Genomic DNA, 15,431 nt, shown 5'->3' on the forward strand with positions numbered 1-15,431 from the left:
TTTGTTTGCTTCTGTTGTCGTCAACGGCACTGGAAGTGTTGGCGGCGCGCCATTCCTGGGCAGGCTGCACTTTCTTTCGCGCTGGGCGGCTCTCCTTACGGGGCGCACTCCTTGTGCGTGGGGCTCCCCTACGCAGGGGGGCACCCCTGCATGGCAGGGCACTCCTTGCGCGCATCAGCACTGCGCATGGGCCAGCTCCACACGGGTCAAGGAGGCCCGGGGTTTGAACCGCGGACCTCCCATCTGGTAGATGGACGCTCCAACCACTGGGCCAAGTCTGTTTCCCTCAAACTTTTATCTTTGTCCATGGTATCTTATTTTTTGCTGATTGTCAGGTGTACCACACCCTATGGTGCAATACAAGCTTGATTCTAATCAATAGAAAATCTTGCAAATGAAGAAGGATTTTGTAAAGTCCATGAAAATGATGTTGAAGAAACACTTAAGTCACAAGTAAATTTATTATCAAATGAAGATCTTGCAAATGTAGATCTTTAATAGACATGAGGATGAGAATGGTTTGAATACCAAAGGAGTTAAAGATCCCTTGGGAAAATTGATTAAATTTTCAAATATTTTTTAAAAATTATCTTTATAATCAAAGATTATGATATTATGCATAGCATCATATAATACAGTTCGTGGGGAAATTGTGACACAAAAGCAATTATAAGCTAAATTTTGTTAGATATAAAACTTAAATTCCATAACTTTTAGTTTCTTTTTTTTTTAAGATAAAGTACTAATCAAACCTTCTATCCTATTTACTATGAACCTTTGGTTCACATATTCTGTAAATTCACTTTAAGTGATCTTTTCTCTGTCCCAATTATTCTTGGATAATGAGGATCTCTTATTTAACTTCTAGCACCATTGTCAAACATAAGACTCCTGGGGAATGATATAACTTTGATTATATCTTTGATTTGTCCAAATACATTAGAATAATGAATTCTGTGGGAAGGTGAGAATCACTGGGGAAGACTTCATAGAGGGAGATATTGCTTAAGATGAGCCGTGGAAGATGAATAGGATTTTTTTTAAAGATGTATTTATTTATTTATTTCTCTCCCCTCCCCCCCCCCCAGTTGTCTGTTCTCTGTGTCTATTTGCTGCGTCTTTGTTTGCTTCTGTTGTTGTCCAACGGCACGGGAATCTGTGTTTCTTTTTGTTATGTCATCTTGTTGTGTCAGTTCTCCGTTGTGAGCGGCACCATTCCTGGGCAGGCTGCACTTTCTTTCACGCTGGGCGGCTCTCCTTACGGGGAGCACTCCTTGTGTGTGGGGTTCCCCTACGCAGGGGAGGCCCCGCGTGGCAGGGCACTTCTTGCGTGTATCAGCAGTGCGCATGGGCCAGCTCCACACAGGTCAAGGAGGCCCAGGGTTTGAACCACAGACCTCCCATGTTGTAGATGGATGCCCTAAACCACTGGGCCAAGTCCGCCGCCAGATGATTAGGATTTTGGTAGGTAGAGAATACTAATGGGGCATTTTCAGAGGTACCCTGTGGACCATGGTGTTGATGACTGAGTGACCACTGAATGTTAAGGGGGTTAGTAAGGATACTAGCCTATTCAGAGAGTATTTGAGAATGTTGGAAGTAAAGTTGGGAAGGAAAGCCAGAGCTAAATTTAGAGAACTTTGACCAATTTAGAATTTTACTTAACTGATTTAACAGGCCTTTAAAGAAATAGATGTCTTTATTTTATATATATATATATATATATAAAATATATATATATATAAATATATATATATATTTTTTTTAATTAAAAACATTTTCTGGTTGTAACAAGTGAAATAATGTAAAGGTATAAAAAGCAAAATTTAAGTTATCCACATTGTAACTGTTAAGTAGAAAAAGCACATTGCTAAGTGGTATATAAATGATGTGAGCCCATTAATTTTTTTGTCAAACACACATACACACATATTTTTACCTAACTTAGAAAAAATCTGTAGGAAAAAATACATCAAAGTATTTTGGTTTATTGGGAACCTTGACTTTCTCAATTATGTAGTTCTGAGTTATCTGATATTTTATAATCAGCTTGATTCTTTTAAAGAAAAGTCATAAATTTAAAAGCAGAGAAAATTTTAATTTTATGAATATTGATAAATAAATAGTATATGTTTAAAGATTTTTGTAATCTTGCTTTCTTACACAGAACTTACTTAGAAAGAAGTTTTGCAGAGACTCTTTATTGCTTCAGTTCCCTTCATGTTTATATCAAGATGAAATTTTTCATGCAGGAGTTACTGATGATAAATTTCGGAAGCCATGGACAAGAGGTATATTTTGGTTTTATTTCTCAAAAATCTGTTTTAAAAAGTTATTACAGAGCTTAGTATTAAATTGTTTTAAAAATGCAATGCTTATTATTTAAATTATTTTCAAAATGCAATGCTTATTAAATAATTCTCCAATATAATTAAAGCTATGTTACATTTTATAGGAAATAAGAAAGACACCCAAAGCTTTTTAAAAAAATAATAACTCATTGTATTTATTCATATCAAAATTCCAAGAAGTTTATAAGTTGCTATTGTATTACAGAATTTAGATGGCAAAGTTAGGAATTGGAAAATCATACTCAATATGAATAGAACAAATAAAAGATATGTAGATGATGAAGTCTAAATGTTATAACACTGTAAACATTTATTGCATTATGATAGGATCTTGCCTGAACTGTATGAGGAACTTCTTTACTTATTTATTTATTTTGAAAATTTATTTCTCTCCCCTTCCTCCTTCCCCCTGGCTCCCCGTTGTTGGCTCTCTGTGTCCACCTGCCATGTGTGTTCCTCTGTGTCCACTTGGATTCTTCTCAGTGGCACTGGAAATCTATGTCTCTTTTTGTTGTCATCTTGCTGCGTCAGCTCTCCGTATGCGCAGCGCCACCCCTGGGCAGCTGCACCTTCCTTGCGCGGGGTGGCTCTCCTTATGGGGCACACTCCTTGCACATGGGGCTCCCCCAAGTGGGGGACACCCCTGGATGGCACAGCACTCCCTGCGTGCATCAGCACTGCGTGTGGGCCAGCTCACCACACAGGGCAGGGGGCCCTGGGTTTGAATCCTGGACCTCCCATGTGGTAGGCAGATGTTCTATCAGTTGAACCAAATCTGCTTCCCTGAGGAGCTACTTTACATTATAATGATATACTGAATGTAAAGTTATTTTTAAAGTATTTTTGTCACATATCATCTTTTGCTTTTATCAAGACTCTTAAGAAAGAGGTAGCCTTCTTAAAGGAGTCAAGTCAGTTTACAACATTTATTTATGTTCTGGGCAACGTTAAAGGTGCTGAGGACATAGCTATTAATAAGACATAGAGGGAAGCGGACTTGGCCCAATGGATAGGGCTTCTGCCTACCACATGGGAGGTCTGTGGTTCAAACCCCAGGCCTCCTTGACCCAGATGGAGCTGGACTATGTGCAGTGCTGATGCACACAAGGAGTGCCCTGTCATGCAGGGGTGTCCCCTGCGTAGGGGAGCCCTGCATGCAAGGAGTATGCCCCGTAAGGAGACTGCCCAGCGCGAAAGAAAGTGTAGCCTGCCCAAGAATGGCGCCGCACACATGGAGAGCTGACACAACAAGACAACGTAACAAAGAAAAAAAGAAACATAGATTCCCAGTGCTGCTGATAAGGATAGAAGTGGTCACAGAAGAACACACAGCGAACAGACACAGAGAGACAGAGAGCAGACAACTGGGCAGGGGGGAGGGGAGGAAAATAAATAAATAAATAAATCTTTTTAAAAAAAAGACACAGAAATAGTCCATGTCCTCATGGGTTTTCAGACTGGTAAGTGGGATGCAGCAATAATTTAAATATGTAAGCTAATATCTGGTATTAATAAATGTATAGAGAAGATATAATAGTGTAATGTGATATAAAATTCAGGAGTGGGGAGTACTATTTCCTAAGAGGTTTAGGAAAGGACTTCTATGAAGACATTGACATTCAAACTGCTATCTGAATGATGAGAAGGAAACAACCATGAAAAGATAAAGGGGAAAAGACTTTCAAGCAAGGGCAAAGCTTCTGACTCAAGAATGAATGTAATGTGTATGAGGAACATAAAATTAGACCATCCATGTGGGATAATGAAAAAAGGGGAAATCAGAGAAGTAGACAATTGCTGAATGATAGAAGGCCTTGTAGACAATAGTGTAGAGTTTATTTATTTTTGTTGTGGCTAAAGTGGAACACCAATGGTCAATTTTAAGCAATGGGTACTATCTGATTTATGGTTTAGAAAGATCATTCCGGTTGGATAGAAGGGGTGATGGTTGGAAGACAAGAGCAGAGGTAGGGAGATCAATCAGGAATCTATTGTAGTGGTCTAGAATCTAGACTTCTCAATGAATCTAAACTCTAGAAAAAAGTTGATGGTTGCTTGGCTTAGGCTCATAGTAATGGAGATGTAAGAAGTGATTAAAATTGGGCTTATTTTAGAAGTCCAGCAGTGAGGGGTTAGAAAAGAGGGTATTAAATAATGTCTCCTGGGTTTTTTACCTGAGCAATTAGGTAGATTAGAGTGACATTTCCTAAGATAGGGAAAAGCTCATGGGAAAGCCAATTTGTGGCAAGAATCAATAGTTCTGCTTTGGCCAAATTAAAATACCTCTTAGGCATATAAATGCCTAATATTAAGGAACCTATTGGTTGTATTAATCTTGAGCATAGCTGGAGTTTCAAAATGGAATTATAAATAATTAAATTGTACTTAAAGTTAGGGAACTGGATGAAGTCACTGAGATCAGGAGTACAGAGCAGAGAGCCTAGGAGAGATCCCTGGAACACTACAACAGTTAAAAGTCTAATGAAGAGGGAGAACAGCTAAGACAAGTGAGATAGGAAAGCCAGATGGCTGTGTGATATAGAAGTCTAAAGAAGAAAGTGTTCAAGAAGGAGGAAGTAGTCAAATGCATTAGCTCCCGTTAAAAGATAAAATTAGATCATATCAGAACTGTGAATTGACCATTAGCTTGACTAAATGTCACTGAAGACCTTGATAAGAGTGGTTTCACTGGAATAATGGATATGAAAACCTGATCTGTGTTTGTTAAGAAGAAAATGGGAAGTAGGGAAGTGAGATGGTGAATATATACAACTCTTTTGAAGAATTTTGCGATGAAGTTTTTTAGATTTGCGATTTTTTAAAAGATGTATGATAAAGAGAGAGACTGTAAAATGTTGTTTGCCAATGGAAATGATTTTGGTAAAAAGAGAGAAAACATTGATGCAGGAAAGAAAAAGAATGCCATAGAAATATCATAAACAGAGCACAACTGGAGGAGTTGGTATTAGCTAGGAGCCAGAATAGATCCTCCATTGTTATAGACAGGATGTAAGGGCTTATAAGTACTTGTGCCAATAGATTGGTAGAATTGGTGTGAAATAGTTTTTCTCTGTATATATCAATTTTGTATTTGAAGGAAAAGCCACAACTGAGAGAGGATGGGGGATGGGTATTGAAGAGTTAAGGTGAGAATCACCAGCTTGACTGGGTGATTTTTTTCCCAAAAATATTCAGCTGTTTTGGTATACATAGTCAGAAGTCAGGTGGTAGGGGTTTCCCTAAGTTAATACAAGGGAAGGAGATGGGACTGGCTATGGAACCTAAGCTCTATGAGAAAGGACATGAGGACATAAGGGAGGTTGATGAATAGTGTGAAAATGGAAGGGGTCAGTGGGATGGAAGATCTCAGTGAGGTTGGAAATAAGATAAAGAATCGCTTTCATCAAACTGCTTTTTTTTTAAATTACAGAAGGAAAAAATAGTTTATTATTTCTTCCTATTTCTGTTCTTTTAAAAATAGACATTTACATGTCACACACTTTTCTAAGGAGTTTAATCTTTTTTTTTTTAAGGAGGTACTGGGGATTGAACCAAGGATCTCATACATGGGAAGCAGGCATTCAACCACTGAGCTACATCCACTGCCCCTAAGCAATTTAATATTTACAACAATACTATGAAAAGGCTACTAATATCATTCCTAATTTAAACACAAGGAAACTGAGGTACAAAGAGGTTAAGAGATTTACCCAAGGTCATACAGTTAATAAGTGGCAGTGAAAGAATTAAAATCTAGGCAGTGTGATTCTAGAATGTGTACTTCTTTTTAGAATCAATTTTATTGATACTTATTAATAAAGCATAATAGTTCCTCCAAGGTGTATAATCAGTGGTATTTGCTATAGTCACATAGTTGTGCATTCATCACTTCAATCATTATTAGAGCATTTTCATTATTTCAATATTAATAATAATGAACAAAAAAACAAAGAAACAAACAAGAAAATTCCTCATCTCTCAATCTCTCTATGCTTCCCCCACTGTACATAGCTGCTGTTTCTAGCTGTTCTATCCGAAGTGTACAATCAATGGCTTTTAGTACAATCACAATGTTGTACATTTATCATCCTAAAAATCCTTTTTTTTTTTAAGATTTATTTATTTTTATTTATTTCTCTCCCTCCCCCCCTCACTCCACCCCACCATTGTCTGCTCTCTGTATCCATTTGCTGTGTGTTCTTCTGTGTCCACTTGCATTCTTGTCAGGCAGTACCAGAAATCTATGCCTCTTTTGTTGTTGCTGTGTCATCTTGCTGCATCAGCTCTCCGTGTGTGCAGCACCACTCCTGGGCAGGCTGCACTTTTTTCGCCCGGGCCAGCTCTTCTTGTGTGGCGCACTCCTTGTGTGGGGGGCACCCCCATGCAGGGGACACCCCTGCATTGCATGGCATTCCTTGCACGTGGCAGCACTGCACGTGGGCCAGCTCACCACATGGGCCAGGAGGCCCTGAGTACTGAACCCTGAACTCCTGTATGGTAGGCAGACACTCTATCAGTTGAGCTGCATCTACTTCCCATCCTAAAAATTCTAGAACAATTTCATTACTCCAAACAGAAAGACTCCAGACCCCTTAGCATTCCTTCCTCAATCCTACATAACAACTAATCTTTCATCTTTATGAATTGATTTATATTTACATTTTTTATAAATGAAATCATACAATATGTTGCACTCTGTATCTGGTCTCCTTCACTTAGTATAATGTTTTTCTTTGTCTGATATTAACATCATGTAGTATTAATTTACACTTGTTCAGCTTCAAGGAAAAATGGTCTTATATATATATATACAAGTCTACCCATATTCGTATTTCACATAATACATTTATATTTCACATAATATATTTAGCTCATAATAGAGCAATAATACAGTATTTTTCCTTTGTGTCTGGCTTGCTTCACTCAACATAATGTCTTCCAGGTTCATCCATGTTGTCGTATGTTTCATGACTTCATTTCTTCTTACCACTGCATATTATTCCATTGTGTGTATGCTCCACAATTTGTTTATCCATTCATCAGTTGATGGACACCTGGGTTGTTTCCAACTTTTGACTATCATGAATAACGCTGCTATGAACATCAGTGCGTAGATATCTACTTGTGTCACTGCCTTCAGTTCTTTTGGGTATATACCTAACAATGGTATTACCAGGTTCCATGGCAAGTCTATATTCAAGTTTCTTAGGAACTGCCAGGCAGTCCTCCACAGTGGCTGTTACCATTCTACATTCCCACCAACAATGAATAAGCAGAACCTGTACTTTTAACCACTAAGTATTGTTAATGAGGCACAAACTCAGATATTAAGTGATTTATTTGTTCAAGGCAACACAGCTAGTAAGGAACGACATTGCGGGTGGAATACAAGTCCTCTGACTTTTAACTCAGTTGCTTATCCTTGACATTACTATATGCATAATTCCACTCCTTAAGGAACCAAGGATCTAATTTAGGAGACAAGCTATAGAAACACGCAATTTTTAAATAGCAATAAAAGATTCTATATGATTAAGTGCCAGAGCGAGTGCTGTAACATGATGACCCTTCGAGGGGGAATATATCATAATTAGCTGGAATGATTAAGAAAGGTTTTATGAGGTATAAGACGAGCAGTTGAATAGGACCATCTGGGATGGTAGTGCTGTATAAGCAAAAGAGAGGCTGTAGAAGAGGATGTTATGTTCAGGTGATATTGTTCTGACTGTAATTGGCATTTTTAAAATAATTAAGAATGCGCATTTAAATACTTGGACTCAGATATCACTTTGGGAAAAATTATGTTTGGAAACAAATAAAGGTAATGCCCTAGTGTAAAAGCTGAATGTTTGGCTTCCTTGCATTAAGTATAAAATAAAATTCTCAAGGCTAATGTTTACCATTGTTTTTCTAGCCTCACCTGTTTCACTTTGGGAAATGACAGATATCTCAGTTTTGGATCAATGGAAAGCAAGTCTGTTTGTGGACGATTTCCTTGAAAAGTATGTACCCTTGACCTCAAATTCCTCCCTTTACCTCTAGGAGAAAATAAAGAATAAGTTCTCTAGCTCCCTGGGAGAGCAAAAATGCCTTCCTTTATCTCCTCTCAGATATTCTTCTTTAATCTGAGCAAAAAGCCCTAATCTGAATTCCAAAGGAGAGATTAAGAGAAGTGATATACATGCTCTTTTTATCCTTTCCTCATTTATCATATCTTAACTGTTTTCTATGCATTTGTGTTCCAAAAGACATGGAGAAATAAAGCAAATATGTTGTTATGTTTTTAATCAATAATTAAACTTCCTGTAGAATGTGTCTATTGAAAGTTCTTTGTATTAAAATCAATCTTGTTTCCTATTGTATAAATGCAGATTTAAGGCTATTTTCTTACATATTTTGCCAAAAATGTTATTCATTATTAGTATAGTCATTGATCAATTATTTATTAACTATCTCCTGTGTGTTGGCAATAGCATATAGAAAAAGATTAAGACACAGCCTGTACTCTCAAAGAATTCAAGCAAATAAGGAATAAATAAATTAATAATTGCAATACAATGGAGAAAGTATAATAATATAGGCATAATATTAGGAAGAACATCTAACCTATTTGACATTGTTAATATCAATGTAAATTAGAAATTTCAGGGCAAATGCAAATATCTACTTTGTTGCTTCATCTCATGCATATAGTACTGGTCAAACCCAGAAAAGGATTTAGTTATTATTTCACATTTTCAAAATTGTAGTAATTTAAGTTTTACTTAGTTGCTCTTGGAAGAAACAAATACTTGTTTAAATATGTCCACACTATGGATAAAGAGAAGCTCAATATACCATTTCTATCATCTATGAATTTAAAAGTCAAGTTAGAAAGATAATATACATATATACACAAAGGAAAAGTTTAACAGTGTGAGAATTAAAGAGTTAAATAATAATAGAAGATGACCAACATAATGTCTATCACAAGGTTTAAGGCCAGCACAGATTATCTGTCACATGACTAAACTCCAGCAGAGTGAGGAAACAGAAAGACAGTAAAAAGAGCTCTATGTAGGGAAGCGGACTTGGCCCAGTGTTTAGGGCGTCCATCTACCACATGGGAGGTCCGCAGTTCAAACCCCGGACCTCCTTGACCCGTGTGGAGCTGACCTATGCATAGTGCTGATGCACACAGGGGTGCTGCCTGAAGCAGGGGTGTCCCCCGCGCAGGAGTGTCCCCTGAGTAGGGGTGTCCCCCGCGTAGGGGAGCCCCACACGCAAGGAGTGCACCCTGTAAGGAGAGCCACCCATTGCGAAAGGAAGTGCAGCCTGCCCAGGAATGGCGCCTCACACAAAGAGAACTAACACAGCAAGATGACGCAACAAAAAGAGACACAGATTCCCGTGCCGCTGACAACAACAGAAGCGGACAAAGAAGAACATGCAGCAAAATGGACACAGAGAAAAGACAACTAGGGGAGGGGGAAGGGGAGAGAAATAAACAAAAATAAATCTAAAAAAAGAGCTCTATGTAGATTTCAAGCCTTGGCTCTACTATAACTTCTTAACTAGTCATTTTATCTCTCTATTTCTTACTCTATCTATATACTGAGTGATGGATCAGTGCTTCTCAAACTTTAATGTACATATGAAGCCCCTAGGGATCTTGTTTAAAAATGCAGATTCTGATTCAGTAGATCTGTGGTAGGACCTGAGATTCTGTGTTTCTAATGTGCCCCTCTGTGTTGCTGATGCTGCTAAGTCAAGGACCTACTTTGAGTAACAAGATAAAAGATCATCTCTAAGATCTCTTTTAGCTTTATGAGTTAGAGTGGCAGCACAGTGAATTTATAAGCAGGAGAGATCAGTATCACAAAGAAGTGGTAATTGAACTTGAGTTGAGCATAGAAGGAGAAACTGACTTGAAAGAAAACATTTCAGGCAGAGGAAACAGCATATTTGAAGGCATGGAAGCAGGAATAATCAATGAGTATGCAATGAAAGCAATGATTAGGCTAGTTTGGCTTACCTGAAAGATACATATATGATAGTAATGGTAGGCCCTGAAGGAATGGAGGCCTCTGGCATCACCCAGAGTAAAAAAAATCACTTTTTCCAGCCTTCCCTGTAGCCAAACATAGCCATGTGACTAAATTTTCCTCCATGGGAAATAAGTAGAAAGCACTTTCTGGGGAATGTCCTTAAAGGGAAGAAGCAGGTTCTTCTCCTTCACTTTTCTCCTTCCTGTTGCTGGGAGACTGATATCATGTCTCACTCCTGCAATCATCCTGAATAAGAACTAAATCTAAGAATGGCAGAGTGGAGGTGAAAGCAGCTTCAGTCCCTGACAAATTGTAGAACTGCCTTACCAGCCATGAATAGCTGACATCAAGATTTTTTGTGTATATTTAAGCTATTATTAATTTTGTTTTTTTCTCATACAGTAAAATTTAATTTTAATTAATTCAGGAATCAATACAGTTTTGTTATCCTGTGGAACTTTAGAATAAATGTTCTGAGCATTAGCTCTACCTGGATTTCCTAAATCTTGCTTTTCTGCTCTTTCTCACATTTCTTTATTTCTTGTACCTTTTGTTACTTCTCAATATTGATTTTAAGGCCTCAAGTCTTACTTTTGCTAAGTAACTGGTATACTGTGATGTAGCATGTATAGTCCGTTTCTGCTGTTTTCCTTAAAAACCATATATTCTGCAAAATTGCACACTAAAAATAAAGCATTCAGGAAAAAGAGGTTTTGTAGCCAAAACTATGCAACTTTCAAACAGAACACTAGCATAACTAATAACTATACTAATAAAAATAAACCAACCAGTACAGTGTAAAAGACATGTTAAATTCCTAATAGATATTAGGATAAATATAGGACTTTAAAGAGAAAAGTAAATATAGCCTAGTAGATAGACTACAAGGAGGAGTTAGGGCTGTTTATTTATGGAGACAAGGGCAAAATGGAAAAGAAAAAAAAGTAAGTTTGCTTCTCTAAAATATAAGCACCCCTCTGGCTGTTACCTGATATCCTAATACTATGTTTTATTTTATTTGTCACACTTATTCACTAGTTGGTTTGTTGTATATTTGTCTATTTTCCCTTTAGCAGTAAGCTCCATGAAAGCAAGACTTTATTTTGTTTACTACTACATTCTCAGTGCTTAGAATAGTGTTAGCACGTTGTAGACAGTCAATAAATATTTTTTTAAGTGAAGGAATTAATTTGTAAGAGTGGCAAAGTTTACCCAAAAAGAATGCTATGGAATGAAAGCAAAGATGATCTAAATTGGAAACCTGAAAAACACCAGTATCTACAGGATAGGCAAAGGAAGAGGCACCAAGGAAAAGAGAATGTACAATATTGGTCAGGGATGTAGGAGGAGAGTTAGGAAACACTGGTCTTCAGCGGTCATTTATATCTAGGGAAAGAGAGTTGACTGATTTTCTTTAAACTATAGTACCAAGTATTATTACAGAGTGCTCATTCTGTTTGCAACATTTATTAAAAAAAAAAAAAAAAAGCAGCTGTATAAACTTTAAACTTAGAAATCTATAAAGATCCAAATAGGAATCAGTGCTCTTAATAGAGTAATGTGGACATGGTAGAGTTGAAATGTTTCTCTTGTACTCTGTGTTTTCTTAAAGAGCAAACAAAAAACTTTAGAAGTTTTTCTCCTTAAGATTTTAAGGTATGGCATATTCATTTTTAACATTGAGGAGTTATATTGGTTTTGGTTTATAGAGGAAATTAAGGCTATAATTTTTAGGATATCAGAAAAAAGAGCATGTAAGGATGCTTAGCAAAGTTGCCAGTAAAGTACTTATCCTAAATATGCTGACTTCTGTGTCTTTTGGAAAATTCATTAGGAAGATCTTTTGCAAAGCCAAATATCCTAATAATATAGACAATGGCAAATATATCTGTATCAATCAGGAAACAGAAGAATGGATAAGGATAAGGGAACCAATAAAAGATGGTGAAGCACCCTAGAACTAGCAACAGCAGTAAGTTGTTATGACCCTAAGTTTGAGGATCAAGAGGACTGAGCAGGGAAGCAGATGTGGCTCAACTGATAAAGCATCTGCCTATCATATGGAGAGTCCAGTGTTCGATCCCCAGGGCCTCCTGACCCATATGGTGAGCTGGCCCACACTCAGTGCTACCACATGCAAGGAGTGCCATGCCATGCAGGGGTGCCCCCGTGTAGGGGTGCCCCACGTGCAAGGATTGCACCCCACAAGGAGAGCCACCCTGTGTAAAAAAAGCACAGCCCATCCAGGAGTGGCACCACACACACAACAAAAAAGAGATGACGCAACAAAAAAGAGAAATGCAGTTTCCTGGTGCCTTCTGACAATGCAAGCAGGCGCAGAAGAACACACAGCAAATGAATATGGAGAGCAGACAATGGGGGGAAAGGGGAGAGAAATAAATAAATAAATCTTAAAAAAAAAAAAAAAAAGAGGACTGAGCAGTTTTTAACCCAGCCAGACTGTAGCTATAGGAGAGGGCCTCTCTGGCAAAAGATTGAACCTGTGGTAGAGGAGGGCAGCCAGTTCCTAACTATAGCCTAGCAGAGAAGGATTTGGGAAAAATAATATTCCAACCTGTTTCTCCTTCTAGCTTTGATCTGCCCCCAAGTGCTTCCTATTCACTGAACCCAACCAGTAGCCAAAGGGTAAGGGAGCCTCGCTGATTCAGAGATCAATCTCCTAGGCTACAGAATAGAGTATTAAGATTGGAGAATTATCTAGAGGAGCAAACTGAATATCCAGCACAAGGACAGTTTGTCAATACATGGCAAAAAGCTTGAAAATGTGTATACCTCATGTATATAACCTAATCACTTCTGTTTTGGGGAAATTTATTTTCAGTAAACAATTAGACAAGTGCACAAAGCTGTTCCTTGCATTATTGCTCATAATTGCAAACACGACAAACTTAAAAGTTCCAACCATAGGGAACAACAGGGACTAAGTTATGATTTACCAGCACAATGGGATTCTGTTCATCTGCTCAAATACTATGTGAATGTGCATTGATTGACATGTAAACATGCTCATGCTTCATTGTTTAGCAGAAAAAAGTGGGTTACAGAATACTCTGTATGTAAACCCATTTTTGTTTTTAAATATTCAGAAAGAATTGAGAAATTCACATAATTTTTATATTCATCTCTGGGATGGTAGAGCTAAGGGTGATATTCCTGTTTTTCTCTGTTGGAATTTGGTAATTTTTCTACAATGAAAGTAAGACATACATAAATCAGTAATTTTGTGATGTCACAGGAAAGCAGTTCCTAGAATGGTGACCCAGATTAACTGTGAATTTGAGGAAGTTGTTCCAAGTTCAAACCCAAACTCCCAAACTGAAGTAGAAGAAACCAGCTTATACATCCATAAGGACTACCGTGAAATCTTTACACATATCAGCTGTTCAGAAAAGTGTCCAGCAATTCAAGCACAGAATAAAGGTAAAGCATTTGTTATTTCTATTGTTATATTTCTTACTAATTTATAGATTTTCATTTCAGTGAGTTTATTTAATTGTTCTTAATTTTTAAAATTTTATTAAAGATATCCACTTGCAAAATTAAAATTCTAAACTTTGCCACATTGGAGAAATATTTACTTTTTAAAAATAATCTCCTTTTTGGTAAATTGTTGTTTTTGGAGCTTAAATTTGCCGGGCGTCAAAACACCCTATAGAAATTTGATCATAGCATGTTCCCAAAATAATGTTCTAATGATATTGACATCTATGGACAGATCTAGTAACAGAGCAATCCAATATAACATTAAATTACTAGATTATGAAGTAATGATATTATTTTACTTTTTAAAATATGCTAAAGATTTTCAATCTTATCTAATTTATGTAAAACCATAACTCAATGTAGAAATAGAATAGTATTAGGCTAGGAAATTTATCCAGTTTTACAGACTTACTGTAATAATGATTAAAAGTATTTTTTCCCAAACTTGTATTCTAAATCTCTCATCTTAGAGGGTGCTGAATTCTTTCAACATACAAAAAATTTTTGAGAACTACTTTTCTTCTATGTATTACAACCTATTCCCTTTTTTAATTATAAAACTTAAGGTTTCGTTATATAATTGCTGCTACCATTTAAAAGTGCTATAGCTGAAGCATGAAAAATAATTTGGTTCTTTTACTATTGTTTTTATGTAGGGACATAAATTGTGAAGGTTTTTAGTGTTAGGAAACAGGTGTGTGATGATGTGTATAAACAAATAAATTTCTCTTATAGTTTATGAAAGAGGGAAATTGTATTAAAGACTAAACCTGAGAGCATTATATAGTAGAAAGAGCTTGAATTTGGAATGAGAAGATTTGAATTTCAGACCAAATACACTCTTACAAAATGGTACAGTTTTGGGGGAAATCATTAAAAATTTTGTTTTTCAACTTTCTTCTATAATTTCTTTTAAAAATACATATCTCTAAAGATATGGTTTGTAAAGAGCAACAGGCTAAACACAAACATAGCTATTGTTTTTTCTCTTTTTTTGTAGCTACTATTGTTAATGTGGCAAACTAGAAACTACTGTTTGCAAATTTCATAATATCTGTTGTCAGCTAGAATCAGAAGCTGTTTAAACTGTCTTTTTTTTAAAAGATTTATTTATTTTTATTTATTTCTCTCCCCTTCCCTCCCCTGCCAAGTTGTCTGCTCTCTGTGTCCATTCGCTGTGTGTTCTTCTGTGACTGCTTCTATCCTTATCAGTGGCACCGGGAATCTATGTTTCTTTTTGTTGAGTCATGTGGTTGTGTCAGCTTTCCGTGTATGCGGCTCCATTTTTGGGCGGCTGCACTTTCTTTCGCGCTGGGCGGCTTTCCTTTCGGGGTACACTCCTTGCACGTGGGGCTCCCCTAAGTGGGGGACACCCTGCGTGGCAGGGCACTCCTTGCATGCATGGGCCAGCTTCACACAGATCAAGGAGGCCTGGGGTTTGAACCGCGGACCTCCCATGTGGTAGGCGGACACCCTATCCATTGGGTCAAGTCTGCTTCCCTAAACTGTCTTTTAGTTTACTGTTACTATTTACTGGAAAAAAATATGC

At 37.2% G+C, this 15,431-nt stretch overlaps 1 protein-coding gene across 1 annotated transcript in view; it reads left to right on the forward strand.

Annotated features, from left to right (window-relative positions):
* Positions 1-8,265: 8,265 nt before the first annotated feature.
* Positions 8,266-15,431, forward strand: part of SHOC1 (shortage in chiasmata 1) — a 110,997-nt gene continuing 103,831 nt past the window's right edge. The window contains exons 1-2 of the mRNA XM_058302542.1: positions 8,266-8,353; positions 13,635-13,819. Of these exons, the coding sequence (XP_058158525.1) occupies positions 8,289-8,353; positions 13,635-13,819 (250 nt within the window). The 5' untranslated portion in view covers positions 8,266-8,288. The remainder of the gene's footprint in view (positions 8,354-13,634; positions 13,820-15,431) is intronic.

The sequence above is a fragment of the Dasypus novemcinctus genome, chromosome 8, assembly GCF_030445035.2.
Source record: "Dasypus novemcinctus isolate mDasNov1 chromosome 8, mDasNov1.1.hap2, whole genome shotgun sequence".
NCBI classification, from domain to species: domain Eukaryota; kingdom Metazoa; phylum Chordata; class Mammalia; order Cingulata; family Dasypodidae; genus Dasypus; species Dasypus novemcinctus.